General features: G+C 43.8%; 2 protein-coding genes across 7 annotated transcripts in view; both read left to right on the top strand.

Annotated features, from left to right (window-relative positions):
• Nucleotides 1–5,318, top strand: part of CDH5 (cadherin 5) — a 55,184-nt gene extending 49,866 nt beyond the window's left edge. For all 4 annotated transcript variants that reach the window (XM_020805885.3, XM_020805884.3, XM_020805886.3 and 1 more), the window contains one exon: nt 1,547–5,318. In XM_020805885.3, the coding sequence (XP_020661544.3) occupies nt 1,547–2,055 (509 nt within the window). In that variant the 3' untranslated portion in view covers nt 2,056–5,318. The remainder of the gene's footprint in view (nt 1–1,546) is intronic.
• Nucleotides 5,319–11,066: 5,748 nt separating this feature from the next.
• BEAN1 (brain expressed associated with NEDD4 1) overlaps nt 11,067–27,672 on the top strand; it is an 84,660-nt gene continuing 68,054 nt past the window's right edge. Inside the window, exons 1-2 of one of the 3 annotated variants that reach the window (XM_078380403.1) lie at nt 18,177–18,641; nt 20,526–20,600. In XM_078380403.1, coding sequence (XP_078236529.1) covers nt 18,608–18,641; nt 20,526–20,600 — 109 coding nt within the window. In that variant the 5' untranslated portion in view covers nt 18,177–18,607. Of the gene's footprint in view, nt 18,642–20,525; nt 20,601–27,672 lie in introns of all 3 variants that reach the window. The other 2 variants (XM_078380406.1, XM_078380404.1) reach the window with 2 other exon arrangements.

Here is a 27,672-nt window from a genome sequence, read left to right as displayed (position 1 = left end):
TATTGGTATAGGTTTGATCAATCAGCCAGTCCTTCTCGCTTCCTGTATATGTACATTTCTTCACATTGGCTTTGCAGTTATACTTTTACGAATTACAAAAACCATGATTTGGGGGGGAGAAGTATTTGTCTCATTCTCACGCTAAAGGCATTTGCCAGGATTAAGAAATGCCTGACAAACTGAAGTTCGTAAATCCACAATTGTTCCTCTGTTGCCAATCTGCCAGTTCTATTCCAAAGTTCTAATGCCAGGCAAAAAATATAATAGTCTTACTACCTGCAGCTATGCAGCAATAACAGGTAGGAAGCAAATAACTGACACTGGTGGAAGATGTTCAGAATCAGTACTAATAAGGCTATAGCAATATTAACAACTCCCGATCTACATGTTGGCTGGATGGCTTAGCGGTTTAGATATAGTTGGGAGTTCGATTCCCCACTGTGTCTCTCTTGAGAGAAGAGCTAGCCTGTGTAGCCTTGGGCAAACTGCACAGTCCCACAGCACCCCTACAGGAAGGGAAGGGTAAAGCACTTCTGAGTATTCTCCACCTGGAAAATCCTGGAAAGGGTTGCCATAAGTCAGAATTGTCTTGATGCCACATTATTAATTTAGATTTACATATATATTACAGTTTTCATAAATATGTATGATTTTATCTGATACTGTATTTGGTTTGGAATAAACAGTGCTTCACATTGTTTCATAAAAAGCTGGCAGTTACAAATAAAAAATGATAAAAATAACCGAAACAGAGACAATGCAGACTGAGAGGTAACAGTAAAGCAAAGGCACAAGGAAAAGGACTACAAAGAATAACAGGGATCTCCAGGTAGCATTAGGAAAGAAATTCTAATGAAATTCAAGAGCCACTGTCAGTCAGAGCTACGTAACAACACCAGACAGATGAGCCAATGATCTGAATCATTATAGTGGAACCTCAACTTAAGAACTTGATCCATATTGGGACTGCGTTCTTAAGTTGAAACGTTCTTAAGTCGAAGCACCATTTCCCATAGGAATGCATTAAAAACTATTTAATCCGTATCTGCTGTTTTTCGTTCTTAAATCGAAGCATTAGTTCCCATAGGAACTAATGCAAAGCCAGTTAATCCGTATCTACCACTAGGGGGTGAATTTTTTAATTTTTTCTTATTTTGACCTAAGGTGAATTTAGGTCAAAAAAAGGACAGGAATGGTTTTTTACTCTCTTTTTTTTGGTTCTTAAGTCGAGGCTCCGTTCTCAAGTCAAAGCAACTTTTTGCGAACAGAGCCGTTCTTAACTCGAATCGTTCTTATGTAGGGACATTCTCAAGTCGAGGTACCACTGTATAAGGTGACTTTTTAAAATCCTAAGTCTGAACTTGTGTTTCTCCCTACTGTAAAATCTTCCAGAAAGGAAAGAAATTACTGCTGTTTATCTTTTCTAATTGGCACGTTTCTACTCAGCAGTTACACATATTTCTGACACGGCTTTCTCCTTTTAGTAACTGATTCATGGCTATGTTGTTGTGTGTGGTTTTTTTTTCCCCTAATATTTCATCTGCAGTAATAATGCTACTCATAGCCTGGAGGAAAAGACACAGGAAAGATCTGAATGTTCTCAAGAAGAATGTGGAAGAGATCCATGAGCAGCTGGTGGCCTATGACGAAGAAGGAGGTGGTGAAATGGACACCAACAGTTATGATGTATCAGTCCTCAACAGAGCCCAGCAAAGAGGCTTGACTTCACCAAGGATGGCAATGGAGGCCAGGCCCTGTGCATATCCCCAAGTACAAAAGGTGCCTGGAAATGGATTTTCAGGCACTGGAGAAATGGGCATCATGATTGAGATGAAAAAAGATGAAGCCGACAATGACGGAGATTTGCTCCCGTATGACACGCTCCACATCTATGGTTATGAAGGTGCCGAATCCATTGCAGAATCTCTAAGCTCCTTGGGGTCCGGATCTTCAGACTCTGAAGTCGATTACGATTTTCTGAATGACTGGGGGCCCAGGTTTAAAATGCTAGCTGAGCTTTATGGATTAGAATCTGATGAAGATCTTTCTTATTGAGTGTGGTCAAGGTCAGATTAGCCACAGACAATAAGGCTGAGACTGACAGCTCATAAGGGAGGGCCAGTTGGGGTTTTGCATATTCTCCTTACATAAACCCACTCTTCATTCATTTTCAGAGCAGATCAAGATGATCTAGAAACCACCACCCTCCCCCATAAAACAGGCTCATAGAAACCGGTCAGAGACAGAGTGTACCTATGGGGTTTTTAAAAACACCTCTTTTTATATAGAAATTAATTTTTAAATGCTTTAAATCATAGTTAAATCATAATTATTCTTTCCCTATTCTGTGAAAGCATCACACTTCCCTAGGTTTTCTTGCCATGTAACTAACTTAATGAGTTTTACTGCCAATCCCAGAATCAAAACACATTCAAAAGTGGCACTCCCTTATATAAAAGGTGTCTCTTTATCCTAGCAAATGTTTTGCATTCTATGCTGCCTTAGCTACAGTAGGGCTGAACTATACATAATCTATAGTACATACATCATTAGAGGAGGGAATTCCTTAACACCTCATTATATTACAACAGACTTTTACTGTACGCAGTTTGCAAAATGTTTGCTTTGTTTTGCACTGTTCTGGAGCTATAGATCTTTCTTTATAGGTCAGGTTTCTCAGACACAAAAACCTGTCATAAAGTCATTTCAGCTATATGGACAGGTGACAAATAGTTTGGTCATCTGATGTATTATAAATAGTGTTTTAAAAAAGTCAGGAAGGAGACTATAGCTTTCACATTGTTTCACTTTTGAAGGCAGATGTGAGCCAGACCAAAGAAACTCTTTGTAGTTCCTCTTGAAAGAGAGATTAGGCATCCAATGGGAGGCAAGCCACATTTTGCCCAAATAAGAGCCTGTCCAGACAAGCAAATTTGATTTGGAATTTAAAAATTGTTACCTTTTGTGCAATTGCTTGAGCAAGCTTTCCGTTCACACTGGAGATGTTCATTCTCCCACAAGAAGGGTCTGTACAGGTGTTTGGATTGCCAGTTTGATTGCAAGTACAGTGGTGCCCCGCATGACGACGATAATCCGCCTCATTGAATCCCTGTTTAGCGAAATCATCGTCATGTGAAAACCCTTTCCCCATTGGAATGCATTGAAACCCGTTTAATGCGTTCCAATGGGGAAAATACCTCATCATCCAGTGAAGATCGCCCATAGGGAAGCCATTTTGCAAGTGCCGATCAGCTGTAAAAATGGCTGCCCTGTGAAGCATGGGTCTGGAAAACACAAGGCAGCCATTTTGCGAAGCTGACGATCAGCGGAAAAAAATCATCATCTTGGGAACAAACGGTTCGCAAAGCACGAACCTAATCGACGTCCAGCGAAAAACTTCCATTGGAATGACTGTTTTGCGAATCGTTATAGTGATCGCAAAAAGTCATTATGTGGATTAATCATTTTGCAGGGTCGTCGTCTTGCGATGTACCACTGTAAGCTTCTTTGGTTTACTCATAGAAAGTCTTACTTGGTTCAGCCACAAGTAAGTGAACCAAGTGAGGGTGATTTTACAGGTTCAGGTTTCATTTCATTTGTGATGCAGGTTAGAACTGTATTCTTTAAGAACCTTTTTTTTAAACAGCTGAAGAATTCAGCTGCTTCAGGGAACTTTCCAAGCTGAGACCTCATTAACTGTGAAACTATCTTAACACTTTCCATCTTGCTATTTTTCTTTCCAGGTACTGTAAAACCGGGTATATTTTGTTCATGGCATATTTATCACTGATTAGATAGCGCCAAAATTAGCATAGGTTCCTCCCTGATAACAGTCATAATTGTTATCTGTATTTCACGCTTAGTTTTGCTCTGGGCTGAAGTGTGTTTGGAGGATGCCTGGTTCCTCTTGGACACCAGAGGAATTTCCTCCTCCCTGGGATTTTTTTTTTTTTACTTTACTTTATTTGGACTTTTATACCCCGCCCCTCTAGACAAAGTCTACTTGGGGCGGCTTACATGAGTGATAAAATACAATAAAATAACATGGCTTACATAATGATAAAAACCCACTAACTGATGCATACATACATTATCAAGATGGGATAATTGAGAAACAAAGATCAATTTAATTGACTGGAGGGAAGGCCTGCCTAAAGAGCCACGTTTTTTAATGGCTTTTAAAAACGCTCCACAAGGGAGCCAGGCGGATTTCCGTTGGGAGAGTGTTCCACAGCTGAGGGGCCACCGCCGAGAAGGCCTGGTTTCTTGTTCTTTCCTTACGGACCTCTCTCGGCGTAAGGCCCCTCAAGGAATTTCTCAAGGAAACATCAGTGGGGGGATTCTGGGAGAAACTGTTCTGTGAAGAGAGTTATAGGGAACTCCAGGAGGAAGTGGAATTATCACCTACTTATTTGTTAGTCAGAGGGCGTCACCGGCCTCAAATGGAGGGATTCTGAGAATTCCAGTCCAAAAAAGTAACTTTTTCTAAGGCCTGATCTTCACTGTAAACATCTATAAGTGTTTGGCTATCACAAGACCTTGCTTACATGGTTCAAGTTATGCTGCTCTGAAAGCAAACAAATGCTACCAGTCTTTCCTAAGGTGATAAGGGACATTTTGCATAGTAAGAAGTCTCATCGGACATAGTGGGAGTTTATCGCTAAATAAGAGGCAACAGTGCTGGGCTATTGCTTGTTCATCCTCAGATGCCTGGGCTGCCCTGTTGGCTCCAGCACCATTAAACCACAGTGGCTGGAATCCTGTTCACTTACACAGTTGCAGAATTGCAGAATTGTTACTTCCCACTCCAGCAGCCTCTTTTTATTAACAAACAGGCAAGTACTTATTGCAAAATCAATTGTGCTACTGTTTGTACAACCAAATATGCAAAGGAGAGAACACAACCGGGGGGGGGGGGCTTGGCAATTGCACATGTAAAACTCGAATAGGAATTTGGTCAGCATTTACTCACCTGTAAAATCCAGGCCTATAACAAGTCTGATTCTATTATAGAATGTATTGTGCGTGTGTGTTCTTTTAAATATCTCTACTAACAGAAATATCTGTTTGCTTTTAACAATTTTACTATTACTGTCACATTATTTAGAATACTTGTAATACTTTTGTAAACTGCATCTAGTTTTTAAAGTATCCAATGATATCTGTATTTTATATTCCATGTGTTTTGAAACTTTTATAAGATGTACTGATCTTGGTTTCTACTGTATATCAATGTTTTTTGCACTGGATCTTTTCAGAGTCTATTTATGTTGAGTGTAACTTTTTTTTACCTACATAAACACCAAATTCAAGTACAATTGCATTTTTCTTTTCATCAGAACAATTCTTACCCAAGACATTAGTATTTCTACACAAGGGTATGCAGCTATAAAATGTTATCCCTCAGACTACCTCCTCTAGATACCCTGATTCCATATAGCCTGTGGTCATGCTGGTTAGGAAATTCAGGGCACTGTCACCCCCCCCAAAAAAAAAAAAACACTAACTAGTTTTGATGGGATTCATTTTCCCACTCAGGATAACACCGGGTAGTTTCAGCCTCATCACGTTGAAAGATGGGCTTGGGTTTGCACTGGATCACTTTGAATATAAAAAAGAATTCAGCCATGATCCATGAGGAAAAGTGAAACAGATACTTAGATGATCTATTTTATTAGAATCACTGAAATGGGTTTGAGTCTTCTAGAACAGGTGTCCCCAACCCCCGGTCTGTGACCCAGTGTCGGTCCATGGGCTTCCTTGAACTGGGCCAAGGACATGGATTTCTGCCCCACCCGCATGCATGAACAACGGGCGTGTCACATTTGCAGGTGGGCGTGTCATGCTGGTGGAGAGGTGTGTCACGCGGGGTGGGCGTGTCACACTCACGGGTGGGCGTGTCGTGTTCGTGGGTGTGCATGTCGTGCTTGCGGGCATGCAAACGAGCGCAACATGTCCCTCCACAAGTGCGACACTCCCACCCCGCAAGCATACCCCGCCCCCCCATGCACGAAGCCTGCACCCCCCAACCAGTCTGCGGCCCAAAAACGGTTGGGGACCGCTGTTCTAGAAGACACTTTGTCAGTCATTCTGGAATAACAATTAGGAGAAGAAAAGGCTGTCTTAAGAACTTCACAGCTCCATAGTGTCCCCTTTGTGACTCTTCTGTAATGTCTAGGTGATCCTAATTAAAAAAAAATACAGTGCAACCCCTGTATCCATAGAGCATTGATTCCAAGACATACACCCCGCAGATGTTGACAAATGCAGATTATAGTGAATGCTATACATAGCATGATCTCCGACTCCCTCTGGTAACTTCACCATTAAAAATATGTATTTCAGAGATTTTTGTTTTAATATTTTTAGACTGTGGATAAGTGAATCAGTGGATACTGATCCTACAGATAAGAGGGTCCTACTGTATCTAATTTAGCCATTTATTAATAGTGACTGCCAATTCTTGGCTTTACTTGTTATAAGCATGGCACTCTCTTCTATTTTGGTCATTTGTTTTGGACTTCTGTTAAAAAGGTTCCTCTGTCTCAGGAGTAAGATCACTAAACCTAGAGAAATGTACTTCCAGAATTAGCTTACTGATGGACACTTCTATTTAAAATAATTATCCTGCCAGATAGGACATATCCTTCTCTCTTTTTTTCACTCTGTTTTTAAAAGTTACACCCACCACTAGGGTCTACCAAGAATTCACCCCCTCTGGCCTGATTTCTCAACCTCCATTCCCCTTGGGGAAGGAAACATCTAGTCAGCAAACTCTGTTCTCAACTTTCAAGGTGCTTTATAAAAGAATTGCTAGCATCTAGCATCTTGGGCAAACAAATGATCAGGGAGCAGCTACTGAATTGGGCTCCACTTCCTGGGCACCATCCCAAATATTCATCAGATGAACTGACCTATTTTCCTCCTTCAAGCATGTCAATGAGAATTCCCCTCAAGGTACTGGTGAGCACATGAGAAGGAAGCTGTGCCTGCATCTCGTTAAACAGCATAAATACAAGATGTCCCTGCATCCAGAGCCTGGAGGTAACACATTTTTCTAATAAGCTGCTTTTGTAACAAGTTACACTTTTCAGTGACAAACTGGAATGAAGGTCCTTTTCGGCCTGCAGTGGCAATGGCTGCAATTCACAACTTCCCGGTGCAGCAAGAACAGGGTGGCGGTCTGCGACTCGTCAATGGGGATGAGGGTTGTCCAGACGGAGCAGTGAGATGGGCACAGAGGAAGCATAACAAGGATGGCTTGCTTTGTGCTCCTGCCTCGCCTTGTGGCTCAGGTGTCATATGGGAGTGAGGAGCAGATGGGAAGTCTGACACCAGGTCCTTTTTCCAGGGTGGCGTGGAAGGGCCTTTGTGTTTTTCGCATGGCTTCCTTTTCTCCTCCCTATCTCCTTATCTCCATGACCTGCTGGAAGAAGATGGAATGGAAACCAGACTCTTCCCTGTCTCTTAAGAGAATAAAAGGAGTCAATTGGACTTAAACAACAATTCAACTCCCCACAAGAGAAGGGCAAGTTGTTGTTTAAGACTATGGCCATCTCTTATCACGCACCGTAGGAGCACGAAGTCCCACTGACTTCCTAGGGATTTGCTACTGTCCAGACTTTGCAGAATGGGACACTCTGTGAAATCTGGCTTCAAGCCTGTGTACAGGACAGAAACAGCCTTGGTGGACGACCTGTGCTGGACTTTTCAGTGTTTTTTGATAACCGCTGACCTTGATCTCACTTTGGGTCATCTCTCCGAGATGGAACTTGGCAGCACTGCCTGAAGTGGTTCTGCGCCTTCCTGGAAGAGCAGTCACAGAAAGTGGTGACATTCAACACCCTGGCGATCAACCTGCAGCGTCTCCCAGGACTCTGTCCTATTCCCTATGCCATTTAACAGATGAAGCCTGAGACATCCTTAGCCTAAGTCAAGCCTATATCCTAAGACAATGAAAGTTCATAAACTGAACATGTCTCTCCAGAATACTTTGAAAAGTTAATAGGGGGAGCTAATATTCTGTTGCCTAAAAGCAAACCGAAAGAAAAATTGTGTAACTGTTCCCCCTCCCAATCTGGGCAAGCTCTATGTCACGTGCCTGTTCTCGCACTAGTTGCAAGATTGGACACACAAGTGTTCGTGCTACAGGGAGTTCACCAGAACAGGAGGAATGCCCGCATGGCTTCCCTTCTGCTCTGTATTTAGGCACCAAAATATTAGCTTTGGGCTATAACTGCCACTGGTCATACATACTGGCTGGGATAGTCTACGAGTTGTCATTTTTAAAAATGGCTTTTTCACATCTCTGCTTGGGACGTGCAATAGGTACATCCTGCAGTGAAAGTCCTCCACCGAGCAAAGAGTGCTCAGTGGAGAACCCCACTTCAGCAACCTCCAAAGTCCCTTCCAGCTCTACTATTCTAACTGCATATTTGCAGATAAAGCAGATGCTGCCACAGAAATGGCACACATCTCCACTCCTCTCTCATCCAAAGAAAACCAAAGCTGAATAGTGCAGCCTCTGGAACTTTTCATTCCATGGACTGGGAAGGTGAGATTTCTCGGGCAGTTCCAGTTGCATTTCTAAGTATTTCTTAACACAATTATGGGTAAAGTTAACCCTTCCTCCAGCTACTGTGTTACTGAACTTGCAAGGTGCCCTACTAAGAGGGGAGGGAGGAACACAGACTTCTGCATTTGGGCCAAATCTGGAGAAGCTGCTTTTTGGACTCAGTCTCAAAATCTCCCACCTAGACGGACGAAATCCAATGTTAGATCCAACTAAAGAAGATGGATTTTCAAAATCAATGGAACTTGATCATCCCTGCGACTGGCAAGTCCTCTTAATAATAATAATAATTTATTGTCATTGTAAGTATATAAACATACAACGAAATTCACTTCATTTCAGTTTCATTCATTTCAGCTCTCCTTGGGATTGCTTTGTAAAAGTAACAGGACTGCACAACCGGCAACTAACATGATCTCCAAACATAACACACAACACTGTGCAATCTGCACAAATGGCAAAGTCCCATTATTGGACAACAGTTCCCAAAATACCAAGTGATAGTCCTAGCAAATACATTTGCCCATCTCTGGTAAATTCTACCCTGTTTCCCTGAAAATAAGACCTAACCTGAAAATAAGACCTAGTATGATTGATTTTTCAGAATGCTTGTAATATAAGCCCTACCCCAAAAATAAGCCCTAGTTCACTGAAAGCCCGCCCTCCACCCTTGTGCAGCAACCAGAAGATGATGATGTGACTGTATTTGAATAAACGTAGATTGTTGTACATGAAAAAAATAAAGCATCCCCTGAAAATAAGCCCTAATGCGTTTTTGGAGCAACAAATAATATAAGACCCTGTCTTATTTTCTGGGAAATAAGGTAGTTTGGATTTTCAGCACCCATATGAAGGAGTCTTTGGTGAGCCGAAATCAGCAAAATTTACTATGTTTATTAATTGACACCAGGTGGCGCTCAGCTCCAGCAATGATTCAATGGAATAATTCAAGCTGGGGCATTCTGCAGCTCCTGCATGTGCCTTTTCTTTAATGTGTATATGTTATGATGATGTTACAGGATTTACAACCTGATTCCTGTGTACCGCGCAATGAGGCAGTAGACTCTCAAATATCAGAGAAAAGAATTGCATTTTTAAATCTGACTGCTAGGGATCCCTCAGCCACCCAAAGATTGCAAATTCTGAAATGATCCAGAAGAAAGCCCATAAATTAGTCCCATGCAGTGGAAAGATGCAGGAGGGTTATTTGTGATCCTGGAGTCATGCTAGTCACTTATTCAGGGCCTCAAACCTTTCCAGCCTTCTCCAAACTTTCCAGACATTTTTGATGTCAGTCCCCTGAATCTCTGGCTGTCACTTGTGCAGCTTCTGGGAGGTGAAGTTCAAACCACCTGGGGGACCACAGATTGAGAACCTCTGCTCCTGGCAACAGTTCAGACAGCAGAAACATGCATTGCAAACAACCAGATATGAGTTTCATGACTTTTTGCCCCCAAAAGATGCTTCAGTATTTTCATCAACCTTTTTTGGTCTTCAAAGCACCTTGACCATCTGCAAGAAACTATAAAAACAGAAGAATACCTTATGGGACCATCTGCCTGGCTTTCGCTTTCCTTTGATCCTAGACCTCTCCACACACACTTCTGGCCTCTGCAAATAGCTTCGGACTTCAGTTTATGTTAGCAGAAGCCTTCATAGCTCTTTGTCTTCCCTCCTTGCCAGAGGCACGCAGGGCCAGTTGGCACTGGCAGTCCGAGCAATATAATTTGTGCTGGAAACAAAAGAACGGCAACTCCAATCTTCTTCCTCCCCTGTGGTGCCATTAGAGTATTTTCTGTCCACCAATGCAGTGCAAAGCAAAGTGGCCCCTCTGCTTTAGGAAAGGGAAAGAGAGATGAACAGAAGCAAGCCAGCAATCTGCTCTGATTGTACCTTTTTGTTTCCTAGAACTACTTTTCGTTGGAATTATTTTCAAGGATGACACAGCAATCCTGAAATGAATGGAAAAGGAGGCACCTGGGATATCACTTCCACTATGGCTTCTTGTGAGATGCATTCTATTTCCACACACCACCACCATCACCCCTAAAATCTAGTACAAGGAGATATTCTACAGAGCCAGCCAAATACTAGAAATATTGTCTTTTTTGGACTAGTGGTTCTAGAATAGCCCAGCTAATAGGGCCACTGGAAACAAAAAGTTGTATGTATTCGCAAAGGCTTTCATGGCCGGCATCTAAGGCCTGTTGTGGGTTTTTTGGGCTCTTTGGCCGTGTTCTGAAGGTTGTTCTTCCTAATGTTTCACCAGTCTCTGTGGCCGGCATCTTCAGAAGACAGCACTCTGTCTCCGGCATCTTCAGAGTGCTGTCCTCTGAAGATGCCGGCCACAAAGACTGGCGAAACGTTAGGAAGAACAACCTTCAGAACATGGCCAAAGAGCCCGAAAAACACACAACAACCAAAAAAGTTGTAATTTTTCCCATTTTCAACACACATGCAGTCAGGGTAGGAGATGGGAATAGAGTTTTGGGATGTTTTGTTTTTATCCTTCCTTCTAGAAAGTCTCCTCCTTTTGTTTACTTGTCTCTGATTTGAAGCTGGTAGAGGGATTAAGTCTAATCCTGGAGTTTTATATGCCCCTAGTCCTAGAATTCTGCCAGGAGAATTATGGGAGTTATAATAGAACACAGTCAATCTTTCTTTGGTCACAACTAACCCCATTTGAGATCTAGAGGTACTCACAGCATGGACTTATGCCAAACCATTGAGGCCAATATGTTGGAGAGGAATTAAAATCCTACTGCACTCTTCCATGACTTCTTCAGTGTCAAGGTATAAAGGATGCAATGTACCATATGCCCAGTCAAATAGCCAGCTTCTGACATAAAGGTATAAAGGGTTGAATTCAGGCTTACTCGTGCTTGGATTAGGGCCACTGAAACCAGTTGTGCATAATTTATGTCCCATTGATTTCAACAGCTTTAATCTAAGCATAAATTCAACATGAAATCTTTTCTGAGCAACATTTGTGACCTTTCCTCTCACCACAAAGATCACAACTTAAGGAATCCAATGTTTCATAAGTTATGTCCTCCACCAACAGTCACTCTAAAGGTGCAAAGAGTGTGTTTCAAAGGGATCACATTAGATACCATCGGGCATCTCCTTTGCTCTGTGTTCCGCATTTGAGAAGCCTGGTGTAGTTCTCAGAAATGCCCTTTTATCTGTCACAAAGCTCCTCTCTCTCCCCAAGCAGGGTTTTATATCCTCTGACTTTAAAGAAATGTATCTTTATGCCCTCCTCTTTCTTATCTTTTGGACTGTAAACTCCTCTTGCATACCTCTGCAAACAGGTTGATCATACTCGTGATCTGCCTCTAAGTCTTTTATGGATGCTAGTCTACTTATGACCTTGACACTACCACACTTCCTTCAAAAGATAGGGATGTTATTATATATAAAGAAGGGCTGCTCAATCATTGCAACCTGTGTTCACTCTTTACAAGTCTACCTTATTTAAAATGAACACCAGGGAGTAAGTGTGTGCTGCTTTCTCATAAGAATCCTTCTGACATTTTTCTAAAGCCATATCTCTCAAACAAAATTCTCTCCTTGCTTCAGAATAAGAAAACAATTGAGGAGGACGCAAAGGGATGCCCCGAGAGGTTATCCAGCAGATCTTTGGGGCAACCTGTTTTATACGGAGGGGAAATATTGGTGAACTTTGAAACAGTCACTTTCAGAAATATTTTTATTCCATTTCTTTTGGAAAAGCCTTTCTTTTCTAAACTGGGACGCAAAGTCCCAGGGATGCTAACATGATCTCATTTTTTAAATGTGCTGTTAAGCTGTGTGAGGTTAGCAAGAGGCAAGGATGGTCTCTAGCACTGTCAATGTGACTTCCACTCAGCCAACCCAAAGTGGAGTATTGGAGGTGATATCTTCATTAGGAGGAGGTGATATATATTTTGCCCTATTATGTGCACTTTGCTTCTTGGGCAAGAAGGTCCTAACCAAAGAAATCTGGAGGAATACAGAGGCCTATCCTACAAAATATCTACTATTATTTGAAGCATATATGTCAAGTCAGGGATACTGACCCCTGAACTAAGTCCCCACAGAACTTTATAGACATTGGGTGGGTGGGAATCAGAAGCCTGTAATCCTCACAGCTGGCTTTCATCCCAGTTACAAATCAAATTCCAGGATGAAACCAAGCCATCATTTCCTACCATATCAATATTAATCTGAATATCAAGGTATAAGTCTATTGATTGTTGCAAAAATCCCAGCCAACGTCAACATGTCTAATTCTGCAAACTTTATTTCTAAATCAATTCTACATCCCATAAGCACAAAAATACTGTAATTCGAAGAAATACAAATGTCTTACAGCTTTAGGCACAAATGCTTTAAAATATATGAAAACTAAACTTAAGCCGCAGGCAAATATTTAAGTCAGAATTCAATCCAAAATAGAGGCTCATAAAAGTACATTCTGAAAAAGCAAGAGCTTGTTATTTATTATTATTATTTATTTAATTTATACCCCGCCTATCTGGTCAGTGAAGACCACTCTAGGCACTTTTTTTAAACAAAGGGCAGAGAAGCCATATCTAAAACACCAAAGTTCTTAAAAGTAAGTCCTTAGCTTTTAAGCATATAAATTACAGACACAAAATAATTCTAAATGCTCACCCAGACAAACCAATATGAATCAATGGAGGAAAATCCATGTTCATTATTGTTGCTGGCTTCTGGAAATGAAGCCTACTGCTGTGCTGCTAAATGATTGTTGTTCTTTGACATCTGGTGCCCAAAGTGACATGGAGTTCTGATGATGGGATGATGAGTTGTGTGTCTTATCTCCCTATATTTATAATTTTTTTCAGTTGTGTTTCTTTCCCTTCTAAATATAAACAATCTGTTCACCAGGGGCCTGGACAATGAAAAAAATATTTTACAGTCTTTATAACTCCGAGGGTTTGTAATTCATTTTTTCATAATGTTGTTTTGACTAAAATTCTGCCAAGCCTATAGAACTAAGAACCACCAGAGTCTTGGAATGCCAGAATATTGTTAACACCAAGATACTGAAATTAAAAGAGTGCAAACTAGAAGACCTGCATATGCCACCTCCATAATTTATACATTGCAACATAAATATGTTCAACTGTCAGGATTGTTATGGTACAGGGATGTTGCTAGGTTGTAGAACTGACTAATTGTTTTGCAATTGTTCAAGCCTCGATGCTAATAGCACTTCCATTTTCAGAGTTACTTTTTATACACCCCCATTAATTACTGTAACACTCTATACACACAAACATGCACATCTCGACAATGCTTCCTTTAAAGAGCCGTAGACCCTTGAGAAACCAATTAGGAAACTGAAGCTAGCGATGGGAGAAGTGAGATAAAACGATGGGTGGTGCCTGCAGCACTAAATACCTAGGCTTCTGCTGGGACTTTAACCTGGAGCAAATGAAATTACTCACTAGCAGTGAATCGCAACTGATTAACATGGTGTTAGGTACATTCCTAGTCACAGGACAGGCATGTTTTAGCTGCAATCTGCTGCCTCACGTTCTATGAGTTCACTTCCTCTGGAGTAAAACACCTCTAGGATGACGGTCATGGTACAATACTGTCCCTCTCTGCACCCAAACCCACCCCTCCTGCCTGCAACTCCTTGTTCTTGTATATGTGGGTCTACGTGTGCCATCCTACATCTGTGTGTGCCGACTATCCCTCTGTCTTTCTGCCGCCCCATCTATTTCTGTGCCACCTCCTCCAGGTATGTCACACCATTTCTTTCTCTCAGAGACTTGCACCATCCGTGTGTATCTTTGCAACGCCCTCTCTCTCACCCCCACCCCCACCACACCTATATGGCCGGGCATGTGCTACTCCTTCTGTGTCTCTCGGTCTTTCTCTCTTCCTCTGCCATGCCATTAGGCTCCCCAAATGCAATTAGTGATGCAGGCAATTAGGCCAAGAGCCCCAGGTCCCCCGCCTGTTCTAATACTGCACCAGCTCCATCACAGCAGGAAAAAAAAAATGAAATAAAGTCTTCCGCTAAAAGCATATGATGCAGGTTCAGACTCAGATCCTTAATGTCATGCCAGGAACTAATCTTTCTGTGATTAATGTATTGCTTGGAAATGGCCACTCCTGTCAGTTCAAATTGTCCTCAATCCTTGATCTATTTGCATCAAATTCTTAGAAATGTGACCCAGAGAACACTATATAAACAAGACATGTTTAACTCCAGAAAGACGTTTCCAAATAAAAAAAATTTAGCTGAGCGTGACTTTAAAGTGGAGCTAGTCTATAAAATACTCAAGGAGGGCTTCCCACCCTGAGAGTTAGAAAATACGGAAGATGCCCAAGACGCAGCAGGTTGACTGACTATATTCTCTTGACAGTTTTTCTACTGAGAAACTGAGTAAACCTTCAGTCCTAAGTATATTTGAGTGGGGAAAAGTCCTGTTGAACTTAGTAGTGCATCTGAGAAAGCATGGCCTGAAAGGCTGTAAACTTTGGGGAGCTATATCCTGGCAAGTGAATTGGGTTAGAAAAACATCCTATACGTCTACATGAATGACATAGGTAAATTCAGTACTCAGCTAAGGGCAGTGGCTCGTGGTGAGCCTAAGAGCCATTTGAAGGACTCTATTCTCCAGCACCAACTGAGAATTTAAGATCGGTGCTGTTTGTGGAGCCCTTGATAAATGTGGCTTTTAGAAGAGTTGCACAATGAAGGGACTTCAAAGTGGTGGCGCCCTGGTAAAGGGACACCCTTCTAATGAATATTCTGTTGTCCCTTGGCAATGCATGAAAGTATGCTTACTATTCCGAGCTTCCAGGAAATAGGCCATGTTCCTTACATTTATCTCTCAATTTCGACCACTTGGATTTTAATCATTCCTTGCATACCATTCAGTGTTTGACATAAACTACTGGCTGCCACAGGATAGATATTTTGGCAATTGACTACAGTGGTGCCTCGCTTGACGAGGATAATTCGTTCCGTTCAAATTGGTTAAGCGAAATCCTCGTCAAGCGAAACGAAAAAGCCCATTGAAATGCATTGAAAACCGGTTCAATGGGCGAAATACCTCAGCGTCCAGCGAAGATCCTCCATATGGCGGCTATTTTCGGTGCCTGTAAAGCCAGGAATCCGTCCTAAAACACAGCAGGGAGCCATTTTAAACAGCGGGCGGCCATTCTGAAGACCCGACAATCAGCTGTAAAGATCGTCGTTAAGCAAAAAATTGGTTCCTGAAGCAGGGAACCAATCATCGTTAAGCGATTTTTGTCTATTAAAACATTGTTTTGCGATCGCATATTTGTAACTGCTCCCTGCTGCAATCAGAGCACAAGTCGTCTGCTCAGAACAGGACTGTGGCCACTGAATTCACGGGTATGTGTGTGTTTCTGAATGGTCAACTCTGTAATCGGGTGTAGCACAGAGGGGGCATCTGTCCTGGCTCCTCAGTTTATTTTATGAGCCACATTTATATACCATTTTTCTTTCAATGAATTTACATGGGTCACTGGATGCATTTTTTCCTTCTCTCCTATATCATCAAAGCAACCTGAACTATTCTGCTCTTAAAAGTTGGAAGAGGTGTGCGGATTTGTGCTTCTGAACTACAGGTCCCAGAATTCTCAGGGAGTTATAGCCCCAAAACACACATCTTCATACCTCATGTTGAAATACGTAATACCAGGCAACACTGGTCTGAACTAACATAAATTGTTTGTTTTTAGATGCTAATGCATCTAAAAATATACATCCCCTGGCTAGAAGGCTCTGTGGCCATGCATGCTTCAATATGAGACCCATGAGTCCCAATCAACCTGTATTATTTATTCTTCTTCGTTTGTTACAGTTCTATCTCATCTTCTCCTCCAAAGAGATCAAAGCAGAATGCATGGCTCTCCTTAATTCTCCTTGCATTCTCACAATGACCTTATGAGATCGGTCCGGCCAAGAGGTGACTGACCCTATGAATCTCAGGGCATAGTGGGGATATGAAGTGAACCCACCCACCACCCACTACCCCACATTGAGATACATCCACTCAGACAAACTGTTGTGCCCCCACTAGCTCAGGGAATGGGCAAGAAATAAAGCAACAAAGTAAAGTTGAAAAAATTATTTACAAGCTTGATGAAAAGAGGCTGGAGGCACCAAGACATACACCTCTCCGTCATTCTACCTGCTCTGTGGCCGCCAGCTTCTAGTCGCAAAACCCGGCTCCTTGATGCCACTTGCATTAAAAAGCAAGCTGGGGGACCCTCTTCCCCCCATCTTGTCTTTACTCCTCATTCCCTTCCTTCTTCTGTTCAATGGCGAAGTATAGCTAAAGGCCACATTACCACCAATAACAGATGACTTAGAATCATCATTCCCTCCAACCTTCCACCAGCACTCAACGAGGGGCCCGCCTCGCACGCGGGGGGGCGGCAGCGACTGGAACCAAATGGGCAGCAACATTGGTTGTGTGTGCCCGGCACTGATGCAGCGCTGCCCGCCTGTTGCAGCTGAGAGGGAACATTGCTTATAATCAAACAAACAAACAATCTGGAGAGAAAAAGGAAAAATAGGGAAAGAGAGAAAATGAAAAAAATGAAGGGAGAGGGCTGTTTATAAATGACCTACTAAATTACCAGGACCACATAAAAGACCACCTAAGACTGCATTCCACAAATTACAGCCCCATAATATAGTCCCCAAATTGCCAGCCGTAACACTTTTACCCACCAGAAGGTTCAAGAAAGGTGTATTTTCCTTACTAGACAACCCCACAAAGTATGATATGCTATTCCTTGCACTCCACACACATCAGATAAATCAGAACCAATTTGCCCAATGTTTATTTGTTTTATTTCTTTAATTTATATCCCCCCCCAAATAGTTTGATGCACTTATTCTTGGCAGTTCACAACATAAGTAAACAGACATAAATAGTGATTACTACAAGCTGCAGGATGTGCAGATATTACCCCAGAAAAGACAGACCTGGTGTGAATGATCTTCCTGCAGAACAGGAGAAAAAAAGGGGGGGAAGGAATTCTTCATGGACACCATTTCTGACACTCACACCTAATTTACTTCTGGAAGCAGCCTTTGGTTTCACTTCTGAGACAAAGGCAGAGAAATGTCACTGTCAGAGAAAGGCTTTTTCCCCACCCCCACATGTATTTATGTTAAATATTTATTTGTGTTGTTTATATGCCACCTTTCTCCCCACAGAGGATCCAAGGCAGCGCCCAATTAAAAACAGACAACGACCACAATTAAACACACCATAAGAAGTATATTACTACATAATGAAACATTAAAAGCACCATTGGACATTTCGGAAATCATGGTGGTTTTATTTTAATGTTGAGTCGGGCCCGTTCATTTCCCCCCCCCCCACACACACACATTCCAACTTATGCTGGTATCCGACAAAAGCAGACGAGGGGTTCCCACAAAAACGCGGTTCCGTGTCCAGGGACGAGACGCGCGGGCGGCCTGCTCGGCGGGCGGGAGCCCTCCCTCCACCCCGGATGGCGGGAAGGCCGGGGAAAGAAAGGCGAAGCCGGCCGGGGCTGTGAGGGGGGGCACCGCCCTGACCCGGCCATCCCTTCGGCCGCCAGCGCAGCTCGGCCGCTTTGGGGAGGGGGGGGTCCCGCGTTCACGGAGGGCGGCATCCCCTGCGCGCCGGTTCTCCGCGGCTGCTTCTTCCGTGGCCGGCGGCGGAGAGGGGAGCGCAGGCCCGGCGGCCCCTCCCGACGCGGCCCGCATCCTCCGCCCGAGCCGAGGCTCCGCTTCTCGCCCCGGGAGTCGGGAGTCGGCCTTCCCGAGGAGCCCCCGCCGCTCGGAAAGCTCGCCCGCCGCCGCCTCCCCCCGCCTGGCCTGGCCTCGCCCTCCGCCTCCCTCCGCTCCTCCTCCTCCTCCCTGCACCCTCCTCCGCCAAGGCTGCTCCCGCCCCGACTGGCGGCGTCGGCGGGGCTCCCGGGAAGGCGGCGGGGAGCCTTCTTTTCCTCCCGCGGCGGCGGCCGGTCCCGGGGCGGATGGAGAGAACGGCCTCCTCGTGGATGCGCTCCGGTAAGCCGAAGGGAGGGCGCGGGAGGGCGGGCAGGAGGGAGGGAGAAAGGGGGCTCTCGGGGCGCCCGCCGGTGCCTCCCCGGCCCCCCTTCCCCATCCTTTTATTTCTCCCCTTCGCCTATTCCCTCCTCCCAAAAAAAAAATCCCTCCTGCTCGCCCTGGACCTCCGAGGCGCGCCCTGGACCGCCCATCCTTGCCGTCTTTCACTCCACGGGCGTCCGCGACCCTTTGGATGCCGACGGTGGGAGGGGGCGCCCACTCACCCCCCCACACCTCCACCCGCGCTTGCTCGTAGTTTGGGCTCCGGAGCAATTCATCCTGAGCAGCGCCCTTGCCCCGATTTGTGCCCAACCACGCGGCGGCGGCGGCGGCGGCGGGGAAGCCCGGGGCGGCAGGGCTCCTCTGCCGGGGCGCCGCCGTCCCGAGAGAGAACCCGTGCCCGGTGGGAACCCGGAGCGCTCCGTTGTTCTGGCGGGGGGGGGGCGGCGGGCGAAAAGGGAGCAGGTAGGCGGCCTCCAGGTATCTAGGGCGGACACACACCTGGCGGGTTGTTTTTAGTGTGTGCCTCCAGCCCGGTTTTCGCCTCTCTGCTCTCCGATCTGGGTACCGTAGGGAGGATGGGGGGGGGGGATCGGAGGGGGGGCAGCCTTTAGGTGTAACATGTGGGCATCTCCAGATCCTGCAGAGAGAATCGCATCCTTTTGGCACGGATGGGGGTCCGTGGCTATTGTGATTCGCAATTGGAACTTTGGAGGCATCCATGCATTGTGTGTGTGTGTTTCTATTGCTCTGGAAGCATGTAGTTGTCACTAGGTACTTGTGTGTATGTGTGTGTGTGTGTGTGTGTGTGTGTGTGGATGGGGAAGTGGGTGCCCCTGGTCCCATTATAAGAGTCCATTGCCCCTGCTCTACTTCATCCCTGCCATGCCATCTTGCACTTTGCTGGAAGAAAGCAGATTGGCTTCAGTTTCCCACATTTGCACTTTATTTGACAGAAGTGGGAAGGAGGGGGGGGGAACAACAACATTTCACCCTTTAGCTTCACCAGTTGTATTCTAACTGCCCAAACAACTGCAGGAGAACTGGCGGTGGTGAACCCAGACGTTTGCAGTCCCAAACATATCCCAAATCACATTGAGTTATTGTGAGATGGGGTGGCGGGAGTTTGAGGGTGTTCTTGTTCTTGGCTGGCTTGCATGCTTTGGTGAGGTTCTCTTTTAACACCTTATCCAAAATGCTGAGATTCACAAGCACTGGAGGGGGGGGGAAATCTGGCTCTACATATTTTGCTGCCCCCTGGAGCAGAGGATCATTGTTTTTAATTCAACTGTATAAAACATTTGAGACATGTTTTCTTTCCGTCAGTGCCTGTTTCAACCACAGACCATTTCAGCAAGAGGAATGAATGGTTGGATGGATGTGCCCAGCTCAGAACAAGGGACCACCTAGCTCAGAGTTGTCCTTAATGACTGCAAACAGCTTTTGGGGGTGGGGTGGGGGTTCCAGGCACTTCTCTTGTCCCTATCTGGAGATATTGGGGGGGATTGAACCTCAGAGCTGTTGCATTCAAAATCCATGCTCTGCCACCGAGCTACACCCCCTCCCCCCCTGCCAGGTCTTAAGGAACCAGACAGCTGTAAATACATACCCTGCCATTTGCAGAAGCAGGAAGCTTTCCAGCATGTCATTGAAGAACTGCATTTTGTTTCTACTCGCTGAAATGAATGTTTAATGGATTCTCAAAATCTGGCTAGTAAACTGAGTGGGTGTACTTTGACAACGTCATGCTCCACTCAGTGGCATCTGCTGTGCAAACCAAAACAAACTATTATTAAGAACCCTCCCCTCTTTCTTTCTTTCTTTCTCTCTTCCTTCCTCCCTTAGTCCTTTTCTTCCATCTTTCTCTCACTCCGGGGAGTTCTGTTCATCTTGGAACAGGTCGTAGCCATTCCAAGCTGTGTAAGTAATTTACCAATATCTATGACATTTCTTTGCTGAAGGAGACGGTGTTGTTAATTACTTAGATGTTAAGCCGTGAAGTCCAAGAGGAATGTTCTCTCGCAATGTCCTAAGAAAAGAAGGCATCAGTTCAGGGACAGCAAGCAAATATTTGCTACCTAAGAAAATGCATTCAAAGAATGAGTGTTACAATGGGGGCGGGACTGAAGAGCGCAGGGATGTTTTGGTTATTAAGGATGAACATGCACAGTGGCATCATCTCTCCACCCTTCCCTCTTCCTCCCGGCAACTTGGTAGATTTTCCCACGAGCACAGTTAATTGAGAACTGTCCCTGTGGTAATGCAAAGTGGGTATGCGTCTGTGTATACATATATTCCTGGATGCATGTGCAACACAGGAACGTGAGAGAAATGTAGCCATGTGGTGCACAAATGAAATAAAAGGTATGACTTCAGTGGCATTTTTCTTGGACCACTCACCGAAAGGTGAGCTTTTGAGTTTTTCAGAACTCTTCCTCAGGCTGGTTGTTAAAGAACTTGGGATGCAGGAAGAACAAGCAAAGCCAGTAACTCGGTCCAGCCAAATGTTATGACTGTTGGATTGATAGTTAGACGGAAGTCCCAGCATGGAGCTGGCTGGCTTGAAGAGTAAGCTTGTGGTGCAAAGTTTTCCCACGGATCACTATGACCGTCTACATCCTCAGAGTCTCCTATGGGTCAAGGCTACGAGGAGGGCCTGCATTAAATGTACCAGTTAATGGCCCTGAATAGACCTTTTTATAAGGCTGTCTAAAACTTTGATCACCATCAGTAAAGTCCTTGTAAAAATATTAAAGAATTTTGCCAACCCACATACACCATCTCTTAGTGCCACAAGAGTGATTTAGTCAAATGCTCATGCCCCCGTTGCGAACACCCTCTTCCAAGTGGCCACATATGGTCCTTTCTCATTACTACTATGCATAGTAGTATTAGTGTGGAGGTACATTGGTGTGGGGTGGTGTAGGTGGTGGTTGTGATTTCCCACCACCACCTTACACATTTGATTAACATAACTGCAAATATATTGCTTTTGTCTCAACACATCAATATTAGTTGCATATTCATTTCTGGTTTTAGCCCTCAGAGACCTAAGTGGTTTAGGGCATGAGTATCTCAAGAGCTATCAGGAAATACAGATCATAGTGCTCAATAAATATAATATGCATTCAACATGGAATGAAATAATATAGACTAAATATGTGGAAAGGCAAGAGGAATAGACACACAAATGGTGGGTGTAAAATCATGAATTTACACCCACCATTGTGAAACTCATTTTTAATGAAGGAACCCAGCACATGCATCTGGCCATGATTTATGTATTTGTTTTTGTTTGTTTATTTAATTTATACCTTGTCCATCTAGACTGAAGTCTATTCTGGGCGGCTAACAATAATAGATAAAATGAAAACATTATAATAAACTTTTTTGAATATATATGTTTTATTGCAACATTCATAGCTCTGTCATGTCCAGTCTGATGAAGACACAGACAGAGCTGAAAGTTAGCTTCTGTTTATGATATTTTAAGTAAAGTTGTCACCCACCCTTTCTCTCACACCATGCTGCTGTGATTCCAACCGATTACTGCAGCGTGGTTTAAATACAGTTCAGAGACTTTGAGTCAAATGCTTCCTGCCTATCTATTCATATTATCACCTATAGTTAGTTAGGCATCCTTCAGTCTCTAGAGAGTATTGTAACGTGCTCTGTATGGAGGACTTGGAACAGCATCTAGTGTGGCTGAGGAGGCCAATTTGAGAGTGAACAATCCCTTCCACACCAGAAGTTCTGCTTTTAGGGTTGCTCCATGTGAGATTAGGCAGCTGAGCACCTCAGACAGGCAGTACTGCTAAGATAGGAGAATGAGTGGTGATCTAGCTGTACTCGTGTTTTAGATATCGGCCGAGGGTTCTTTCTCATTCACCATTCTTTATCAGTGTTTGGTTTTTTAATCTAGGTCATTGTTCCTTGCTTTTTGTTTGGCTGCTGGCTTCCTAAAACTGACTGCTTTATGTAGTCCATATTGCATATGTATGTTTATGAGCACTGTTGTGTGTTTTCCAATGGGGAAAAACAGGATAGTAGTGATTATTGTTGCTGCTGCTGTTGTTGCTATGTGCATAACAGTGTATAGGCTGTACGGTTGCTGATACAAATCTGCATAGGAAATGGTCTTCGAGCACTTGATGATATGGTACTGGTAAAGCCATCCATCTACATTAGAAGTTCATTTAACTCAGAAAGTTGATTTAAATGAGTTCAATGAGTTTTACACTCAGGAAATTATGTGGGGTTTACTTCTGAACAGGCAGCCAGACAGAGGGTTGCATTCCTGGTCAACTCTCTGGATAGATTAATCAATTGACAGCCTTTCAAATGTTTATGAAAAAGGGAGAAGCTTTACACAAGAGTATCTTTGCAACATGTTCAAAATGGATTGGGAACGGAGGACCACAGTTCACATGAGCTGTGTCTCTCAAAGAAGGTTTAGTGAATTGCTATCCAGATGGTGTTTTCTTCCATTGAGGATAAGCTAAATTTATTCCAGAATTCAGTTGGGGCAAACGTCGTTCACATTTACTGGCTATGTCCTAAGATCATAACTTTTGGGAAATCACATAGAAGAAATGGCAGGTTATAAGCTGTTCCTGACCTGTTGGCTGTAATCTTACATACCCTTTCTTGAGAGTAAACCCCACTGTACACAAAGACCTCTGAGGAGACATAAGCAAGATCGTGCTGTCAAACTATCGTACTTTGGTTACACGAAACCAATAATCTCATTCTGTCATCACCACGCCTGCTGTCCTCCTTTTTACCAGAATCCTCAACATACGTTTTGAGCAGGTATCTGCTGTATTTAATGTGGCAAAATCTAATGTATATTCTCTGCATGTACTTGGGCGTCTTACTTTTTGGACTGCATCTCCCAGAATCCGGAGCGGCTAGTCTCTGTGTTGTACGGGAGGAGCTCTAGGAGTTGGAGTCCAAAAAGCATATTTTTCAAGCTCTAGTAAGATGGTGGTGGTGACGATAGCTAGTTTTCCATATAATAAAAGACTAAATACTAACGTCCTGGTGGCAAAAACTGGCTGGATTGTTTGGCGCCTCTTATGGCAAACTAGGGAGACTATGAAAGTTTTGGCCATTTTTAAGCTCATTGTCAGCAAGTCTCATATTAAAAAAATAAAATAAAATATGGATTATGTGTATAATGTCCACCTAAAGCTGTGCCAAGCTGTCCTGAATTTTTTATTGCCTTAAGCTCTGTTCTAAGCTCTACCACTAATCTAGGAAGCTGCTTTGTAGCAGTTCAGATTAGTTGTCTGTCTACCTTCGTTTTGTTCAAACAGGCCACTGGGTGCCTTCGAGGAGTCTTGGCCTTCAGCCTCCAGTCAGGTCCAGCCAACCTGGCTAGTGAGGAGGGATTGTAATCATTGTTTCCCAGCAACCTGGGAAACATGCCCCTTGATCAGCCATTGTTTCAGGGAGATCTCTTTACCAGCACTGTGCGGAGGTAGCAAGGATTGAGCGTGGGACCTTTTCCTTGCAAAGCATACACTCTCCCACTGAGGAACTGGAAAGCAGGAAGCCAAGGCCACATCTTTTGCTCTTTCTTCCTAGTTTTTCAAAGCCTTCCTTGGCCTTCCAAAATAAGATACATGAAAATGTGAGTCTGTTCATATTAGCGAAGCAGCTGTAAACTAGCTGGGAGCTGGACTTTTAAAAAGACATTTGAGTATCTTTCTACAAGGGGTCCTGCCCCAGATTTCACCCCGTGTGGAGTACATACCGGCAAGAGATGCTTTCCTCTCTGCCCTGTTCTATCAGGTGCCTCTTTGCACAGCAGTGGCACAGCTGGCTCCCGCCAGAGTTGTCATTTGTCTGCAAGGATGCCAGCTGTGATCCATGACCCCAGAAACGAAAGCCAAAGAGGGCAGAGGTTGAAAAAGCATTTAAGTTCTACCCAAGCAAATCCTTCCTCCAGCACAGAGGGATAATCCCTGCCAACTTCAGCAGACTGCAGGCTAAAGGATCTGCTCTCTGCTTTGCATGAATCTCCCTTCCCTTGCTTCTCCCGTGCAGCTCAGAGCAAGGCATCTTTCTGCCAAGATCAGACCCCCAGCTTGCTTGGAAAGTTAAGGCTCAATGTCCTGCTATCCCAGGCTCTGAGAAAGAAGTATTTTAAGCAAACACTGAGCAGGGGGTTGGACTCGATGGCCTTATGAGCCCCTTCCAGTTCATTTATGCCGTGATTCTATAAAACTTTGTATGGACTTGCACTTAAAGAGAGCAACTTAAAAACAGCACAAAGAAGCACCATACAGTGAGGTCTTGACTTGAGAACTTAATCCGTATTGGAAGGCGGTTCTCAAGTCAAAAAGTTCTCAGGTCAAATCTGCATTTCCCATAGGAATGCATTGAAAACCATTTGATCCGTATCTGCTCTTTTCCGTCCATAGAAACTAATGGGAAACTGCTATTCCGCCTTCGACCACTAGAGGGGGATATTTTTTCTCTTTTTTTTCTTAGGTCAAGAAAGGTTCAGGGAAGGCAGGGAAAATACAGTCCAGGCAGTTCAGTACCAGGCAGTCCGAAGACTGTCTCCCAATCCACTCTTTAAATGCTGGGAGGAGTGAGGAAGCAGACAGGCACCCTTTTCACTGGCCAACAGTTAACTGAAAGTTCACATTTTGCACTTTCCCTGCCTCCCACGTGGGTTTTTTTCAGTTCGTAACTCAAATCTAAGTATGTAAGTCAAGTCAATATTTTCCTATGAGAGCGGTTCTTAAGTCAAAATGTTCTTAACTCAAGCCGTTCTTAAGTCAAGACCCCACTGTACTATCAGGCATAAACCCCGGATAGCACAACCCTGAACCCACTGGTTTTGTCTGAATCGAAACAGAGCTTGAATGGGAGATAAGCAGAGATCTTCAGGTGTGCAAACCTGGAGAGCCCTTGCTGTGAATCAGAATATTGTACTCACTACAAAGGCTCTCCAGTACTGGGGGGGGGGGCAGTCATCTAACTCAGTTAATGTTGGGGACTTCGGTTAAAAGTTTTCCAGGAATTTGGTTATTCCAGCATATAAGGAAGAAAAATACAGACACATGGAGCATATTTCATTAGCAATATCTAAGGTAGAAAAAGACATGACAAGTGGAGAAATCAGCCCAGTATTGACGTTCCCCTCCTTGGTTGCACACAAAATCTAGCTCTTTCTATGTTAAAAGTACCCTGTTTCCCCTAAAATAAGACCTAACCTGGAAATAAGCCCTAGTAAGATTTTTCAGCATTCTCGTAATATAAGCCCTACCCCCAAAATAAGCCCCAGTTAAGTGAAACCCCGCCCTCCACCCTTGTGCAGCAACCAGAAGATGATGACATGACTGTATTTGAATAAATGTAGATTGTTGTACATAAAAAAAAATTCCCTGAAAATAAGCCCTCATGTGTTCCTTGGAGCAAAAATTAATATAAGACCCTGTCTTATTTTTGGGGAAACACGGTAACCCTAGAAGCATTTTAAATTAGAAAAAATATCTTTACTTACAGTTACCATCTTTAGTTACAGTTAGAAAGGAAAAAAAGGAGGGAAATGAAGCCTTCAGCCTTGGAGAGAGTCTCCATGCCTGCTTCTCTACATGAAGTGGTATATAAATCAAATAAATAAACAAATAACATTCTCAGAGGATGGAGAGAGGAGGAAGACGGCAATCAACAAAATGATGAAAATTAACAAACCGGGAGGGCTTGCCTCAGATACCAAAGGCTAGACAAACTTTATCAGTTAGGTTAGTGGCAAAAACCAATTATCTTAAGTTATAAAAACTTTCTTCCGCTGCTACCCAGTGTTAGTGCATGCGAGATTGCTATTTTTCCAACAGTATAACGGCAGCTTCTTATATCTAAAACAGGTATGTACAACGTCTGTCCCCCAAGTTCCATGACAGAGGCCTGCCATGTGGCTGCATTGTCTCCCCTGGGCACCCCCATCCACATGGAAACCTTGAGTTTCAAAAGAAGGCAATTGAGGGGACAAACGGGGATGTAGATTGCTTGGTCATTCTTTGAAGAGCTGGGAGACAAATTCCAAAATGCTGCTGGGGGCGGGTTTCCACCCACAAGCTGTTCGCGTTCTGCGCAACTCACCTTAAGAAAACTTGCCTGGCATGGACAGCCATGCCATGAAACTTTGGGAGTCTAATATAAAATTTCTCTGAAAGATACACAAAATGTTGGTGCACAGTCTGATGAAGGTGAATGATCACTGAAAAACAACTTGATTTTTTAAATGATCTAATTAAAGGTATTGCCTCCTCCTGCATTTGCATTGGGGTTTATTTGGAGGAGACACAACCTTTTTTGATTTTTTAATTAACCGATAAGGCAGCCTTAGAAGAGTTACTTGATGTTGTTTTCTCCAAAGTCTTTTAACTGCCAAAGTCAAGTAATTGGCCTCAAAACATTCGCCGTCAGCCACTGATGTCTCTCAAACAGTTTCCAGGAAAAGGATCGCTGATAATGTAGTGGTTGCAGTGCTCACCTAAGATGCATCATTTCAGATCCCTTCGGAGTCTTCCTTGGCTAGTCATACTCTGTCAACCTGGCCTATATTGTAAGGTGGTTGTGAGGATGAAGGGAGAGGTAGCCACTGACACAATAGCAATGTAACAAATAAAATAAACAATTAGTACATTCAGAGCTTGGTAGTTGCAACAGGTTAAACCTTACAGTCTTAAATCAAGGGGACAAGAATCGAAATTCTTGCTCCTTGGGGAGCAGTCCTTCCATTCTTCTCCAGCTCTGTTTCTCCAGCAACCGAACAAACCCTTAGAAGGACAGCCTGCTCCTTAAAAGATTTGCTGATCTCTGGTATACCCAGAACTGAACCCGGGACCTTCGCATATGCCAAGCATGCACTCTATGACTTGAGCTGTGACTCCTTCCGCACATGATAGGAGAGGCCTGTGTGGAGAGATACGTTCCCTCCATTTCAAAGCCATCTCATGCTGGGCGTCAGCTC

Source organism: Pogona vitticeps, chromosome 10 (genome assembly GCF_051106095.1).
Source record: "Pogona vitticeps strain Pit_001003342236 chromosome 10, PviZW2.1, whole genome shotgun sequence".
Lineage (NCBI taxonomy): Eukaryota > Metazoa > Chordata > Lepidosauria > Squamata > Agamidae > Pogona > Pogona vitticeps.
This window is presented reverse-complemented; position numbering and strand designations above follow the sequence as displayed.